Source organism: Aplidium turbinatum, chromosome 2 (genome assembly GCF_918807975.1).
Source record: "Aplidium turbinatum chromosome 2, kaAplTurb1.1, whole genome shotgun sequence".
NCBI classification, from domain to species: domain Eukaryota; kingdom Metazoa; phylum Chordata; class Ascidiacea; order Aplousobranchia; family Polyclinidae; genus Aplidium; species Aplidium turbinatum.
This window is the reverse complement of record NC_137473.1, coordinates 56,892,785-56,898,784: the sequence shown is the minus strand read 5'-3', so window position 1 is coordinate 56,898,784 and position 6,000 is coordinate 56,892,785. Positions and strand designations below refer to the sequence as shown.

The following is a 6,000-nucleotide window of genomic DNA, read 5'->3' as shown; positions in this document are numbered from 1 at the left end:
ATGAAGAGACTCTTTCTTCTCGGTCTTCTTGCCGCTCTAGCTCGCGTTCACTCCAGTCCAATAACTCTCAGGGGCAATGCGGTTCCAACCGACGACATCGCGTTTGAGAGTAAACTGAAGTGGCAAAATCCAGTTGTGACGTATCAAAAGGAAGACTCCGGCGTTCCCGATGATTTGGCATTAAAAAGGTATGAGAGGATTTATTCATGGGAGGTATTTGGCAATTTTTTTACATCCAACTTTAGCTCTAGTTTTAAGGATACATGCAAGACTTCTGATAATTTTTTTTTTAATTTTTATCTATCCCCTCACTTTGAAAATAACTTTTTGTGAGGACCAATATCAAGTCTCCAAAATTGCTTTCCTACTGGGTACTTGACGGTAGTATGGCGCAGCGCATAAGGCGCTCAATCTTTAATCATGCAATCCTGGTTTGACTCCGGGTTTAAACTGGTTGTTGAAAGCACCGCTCAACTCTATCCAGGGTGTCATAAATTGGGTAGGAGGAGTTTCTGAAGGAAAGGCGACTGAGCGAAAGGAACTAGCCACCCTACTCTTATTAGTGCCGGTGGCTTGGTACAATGAGAACTTTATCTTTTCATCCCCTGAAGCTTGCATCAAGTATGGGACTCATCTTTACTTTTTATTGTTGCTAACATCATTTCCAGTTCAAATAACATATATGATTGTTTGCTAACACTCGCCAACCTTGTTGCAAAACAGCCACAAACGGTTTTTTGGTCGATTTTGCAGTAAAACACGATGAATTTATAATTACGATTTCTGCGCATGACCACGCGCAAAAACATTAAATACGTAGGCTACAAATAGTTTGTATAAAACTGGTTATATTGAAATCGTCCTGATTTGACCAAATCCTATCTCGAAAAATTACTTTTCAAATTATAAAATCTCATTTAGCTTATTTTTATTATGACTGATTGTAGGCTACTGATCAAATGTCTTTGGCTTCTATTTGAGCAAGTTTGCTTTGCATTTTCTATTCAAGCTACAACAAACCCTCATTCGGAGATTCTCCGCTCAACTCCTTTCCATCTAGTTGTCTATTTCATCTGCTGGTTTCAGTTTGCTCGCCTTAATTTACTTATTTTTGTAAGTCGTAAAGCCAAAGTTATACTTATTTTTGTATGTTTTTGCTGCAACAACCAATTGAAAACTTTAGGCTGAGAACTGCTGCACAAGAAGCTTCCAAGCAGCAATATTGAGTGTGAAGTTGCTGCAATGGATGGCTGTCCACGCAAGGTGGTTAATGCTCTATCAAAAGGACATCAAACAATAGGAAAGCAAACTTTTCAAAGCTCTTTACAGATACAGTGCATGGCACTGCACTCCAGGCAAGAATGAATGAACTCTTTTTTCTTAACCCTAGAACTCCCAAAGGGGTCAATTGACCCTTTGCTTTTTTTTTAAATATACAAAGCATACATAATATAGCAGGATGATATTTTTTGACTTCTTTGTGTTTAGATTATTACCCACTCTAATTGCGTAGCAAAAAAATTAGATGAAGAATTTGTGCGTTTTTATCCAGCTTTACTTCAACGACCAAAGGGGTCAATTGACTCCCACGGCTACTTCCTTGCATAAAAGCTCCCAAAAACAAACTTCTATTCCAAATTGATGCACTCTTTACACATCGGTGTTGAGCATATACCACAAACATAGCGAGAGCAATTTCCACACTTTGTGCGAGTTTTATTACAATTGCTAAACCTGCACTTGGTTATTTTATTCGGTGGTAATTCTCCATCACCTCCATCGCGAACACGTTTCAATCGAAGCAAATGGGGGATTTCATGTTGGCCACTCCGTTTGGATGCGCAGAGCTCTTCTCCCAGCTTGATTGACATCGGTTTTGGCCAGACAAGGAAATATCCTTACATATAACGTACGTAGGCTACTCACTACTCAGTGACACAATATCCAGCAGATTGAAATACAGTATGCTGCCGAAGGCCATCTTCTACTGTAGATAAAGATGTGGCAGAATAAGACCGAAGCATTTCATCTGCAGTGTCAACTCCGCCTTTGTTGTTGTACTGTAGTCAAAAAGTGCTTCTGGCTTTCTCTTCTCCCCCTCATGAACTTCTACTGTTTTATGTAAAGAGGAAAGCAAGAACACTACCTCGTTTTTCTTTGCTTTGTAGCTGAGCATCATGATGCTCTCGGGTGGCAATGTAAAGATAAACTTAGATGAACAAAGAGCAGCATCTTTTTCAAAGCAGATTTCGTTTGGAATTTCTCTTCGATGACCTCTGATGATATCCACCAATGTTGTATTTTGTTGCAAAAGTTTTTTTGCAAGAGACAAAGATGCAAAAAATGTCATAAGTCACATGCAGACCTGCATTTCCGTAAGGCTCCAATAACGACAACGTTACAAATTCAGCAAGCCTAGACTCAATCTTCTTCTTTGTCGACGTAAGGGAAAGCTCATAAAACGTAGGCTACTGCAGTACGTTGTGGCATCACAAAACATCCAAAATTTTATGCCAAATTTTGCTGGTTTTGGGGGCATATATTAAATAAACGGACATCTAAATATCAAAAGCAGCATTAGAAAATATGTTTTTATATAAAATAAGTCACTTGTATAAAGAGTGTCTATGGGTATTTAATGTTGTTGTCGTAAAAAAATCAAATTGAACAGACTAACGCGCATGACGATAATAAATCGTTTATCTTAAATACATACGAACTTTGATCGACATGGAAAGAGTTGCTTATCTTCTGTTATTTCAGTATGAGAAACATACGAGTTTTGGCAATTATCTACTGTGTTCCAGAAGTTCTCGAATTCCAGCAAACTTGTCTGTTCTTCGGCAAATCAGTTTGAAATTTATATCGTCAAATCGAATATACAGTCAAACTTCGATACTATGCCACCCTATGGGACCGAGAGAAAGTGGCATAGTAGCGAGAGTGGCATAGTAGCGAGAGTGGCATAGTAACGAGAGTTTGTAAAAACAGCCTTGTGACGTGACAATGTAATGCCACGTTGTGTTGTACGACGATAATTGTACGAGGAAATCCAATCTGAGCCAGACGATGTCTGCTCGAAATCTGGGAAGCGCTGCCTGCCGAGGAAAAGATGCACGAGAACGAGGAGATCGAGCTGTCTGACTTTCTTGAAGCTGATGAGCGCCTCAAGACTGGTGGGTCTTTCACACTGGATGAGATTGCGAAGGAGATGTTGCGCAGCGAGGAGCTGATTGAAAGCGAAGATAATGAGATACCTGTTGAGGAGGAAATCGTTTCGTTCGAGGAAGCCCAGCGGGCATGGAATACTGTCCAGAAGTTTATGCAGCAGAGAAGCGGGAAGCCCAGTGTGATGCAAGCATGTGATCGGCTAGACGACGAGTTGCACGAAATCCGCCGAAAGAACATGCGCCAGCTGCGATTCCTCAGAGTTTTGGGCTGAGCTACAGTAGATAACTTGAAAGAAACATTACGTGCACGTACGTATACTTTGGCGTTTTACAACCGTTTAATCGTTTCGTACGTAGCGTTTGTTGTTTCGTCAATACAGTAATAACTGTACTCTCATGTGGCATACTAGCGAGGGTAAAGGGTGGCATAGTAAATACATTTTCTATTGAATTTAGTTGGTGACAATCAAAAGTGGTATACTAGCGAGGGTGGTATAGTATCGAAGTTTGACTGCTAAGAATAGATGGAAACTTATTTCTTGACATTGTTTCACGAAGGATGGGTCGTCCATATTCTGATTCCCAAAAGCTTGGCAGTGGCTCGTTTCTTCCTTTGAATGCTCCATGAAGAAGACAAAGTCCAAAAAATGCATCTAATTCTTGCTTAATAGATAGAAATGATATTATTTCTTTGCCTAAGAGCTTCAGCCATTGTGTACCGTAAAATGCATTCGAAGTTTTGGTGACCCACAGCTCTTTGAAACTATCCAATGCCGTATCAACTCGAGCAAGAATAAATTGCTTTGTTCCTGGTTTGGTTCGAATGATGTTATTCCTGCTTGTTCTTCCATCGGAATTCGGCTGTCGACTTTCCTAAACAGTTCCGTCCCTGCTCAATATGCTTTCGCAGTTATCGTTCAGTTGATGAATATTTTCGTTTTTCAGAAATTCATCTTCAGCACACTCATCCTCATCATCTTGAGAGATGTTTTCCTGTTCTATTATAATAGGTTTGCATTCATCAAAATCTTCTTCGTCAGAATCAACATATGCTGCAAGCAATGCCACAACTTCACCAGCATTATACGTTATGTCAGCCATGGCCACCTAAAGATCCAGGTGGCCATGTGTCATCCGGAAATATATTCGACAGGCTGGCCTAGGTTGTGCTATAACAGTCTCTAAAAGCTAAAAGAAAATCAATTGATGTTCAAATTAGACTAGGTTAATGCTACCCTCAACTGATTGAAAACTGCTAGTATGTTACATAATAGTTTTTGATCCGGTCAACGCAGGTTTACTACTTTGTGCCAACCTACGTTATTCTTCCCGTCTCATATAAGAATCAATCTACTCCACCAGCGATCGATGAATGACTATAAAAGCTTTCTGATTTAGGCTATAGCCAAAACGATGGCTTTCAAACATTCTTTCAACAACTGCTTTCAATAAGATATCGCGCAGCATTTCCGTCTAAATTATTATGCAATAAAGACTGCTAACACTTGCTCAGTGGTATTATTTACACAGTGAAAATATTTCCATCTGATAATGAGCTCCCGGTAGGACTTTCAGCAAGCAATTGCAATCATCTATTGTTCAGTAAATATTTTTCTGTACACGACCTTTCCTACAGTATAGCCAAAACTGCGGCTATCGAACCTTCTGTCAATCTTTCAAACCACCTTTCAATAACTGCCTTTCCATCATATACTACACAGTAGTTCTGACTAAAGTGTTAATTAAATATCGTTTGATCACATAATTGAATTCCTTTGTTCTCAACTGATTTCAGATACAATTAAATTAGAATTATTTCATCAGCAAAGTGCCCAGAAAATTGTTTTCAGGCAAAGTTAATTGCTGGGGTCAATTGACCCCTTTGGTAGTTCTTGAAGAAAAAATATCCGCTGTTTCAAGGGTTAAAAACTATCGTATTTCTCAATAGGTTTTGACCCACAAGTCTTATATAGAGAGCTTTGAATCTATAAAATTTAGTTAACATGTGTACACTGTACGTATGTGGATCAGTCAGCTTGACTCTATATCCACAGCCCAGTCAGCTGTGAATACTGACTAGCTCGACCAAATATCCAAAGATGGACAATTATTACAAGAAGGCGATTGCCATTAATAAGTTTTCAAGCAAAATTGTGCAGAAGGGGGCGTTCTTCCTGGCTATCAGCACAAGGCTGAGCAGTGAGCACTCACTAGTACAGCGAGCAATTGCAATTCGCTAACCATGGGCTCGCCAGTATCGCACTACTAATTCTGCCACAAACTATTAACAGTTGCAACCATCACTATTTTACATGCATTAGCCATAATCCTGGACATGACCTACAACGGACCTTGTCATCAAAAGTTTCACAGTGTCTAAAAAGTAATTTTATGATATGCTACAACATGCAACATACACTGTAAAATACATGATATAGCTGTACACGCGTAGCCTACAGTAGTTTTCTAAAAAATCTTCCACGTAAATATTTCCATAGAAAATTATTATTTACAGTGGAACCCACTAACCCAAAAGTACACTATTTGTATCCTGGAAGAAAAGGTCACATAAACTAGGTCTATTATAAACATGTTATTGTTAGGAATTTTTACCTGGAGTAGGTATTTACATATTGTAGGCTATAGGTCTATTCGCACGAGAATAATTGAATACCTGAGTTGAAGAACAAGACTTGTCCAAAACACGACTTTTTGAAGGTTCTTTCAACGTTACAATGCAACTTTATTTCTATGCATACACCAGCGCGTCTTATTGAAAACTTAAGCCGTTTTTTAAATTAAATTTTGCGCTGGTACAGGCCGCCAGACA

At 39.2% G+C, this 6,000-nt stretch overlaps 1 protein-coding gene across 1 annotated transcript in view; it reads left to right on the top strand.

The window, feature by feature from the left end:
• Window positions 1-6,000, top strand: part of LOC145764468 (sphingomyelin phosphodiesterase-like) — a 29,047-nt gene continuing 23,047 nt past the window's right edge. Inside the window, exon 1 of the mRNA XM_082576082.1 lies at window positions 1-188. Coding sequence (XP_082432208.1) covers window positions 1-188 — 188 coding nt within the window. The remainder of the gene's footprint in view (window positions 189-6,000) is intronic.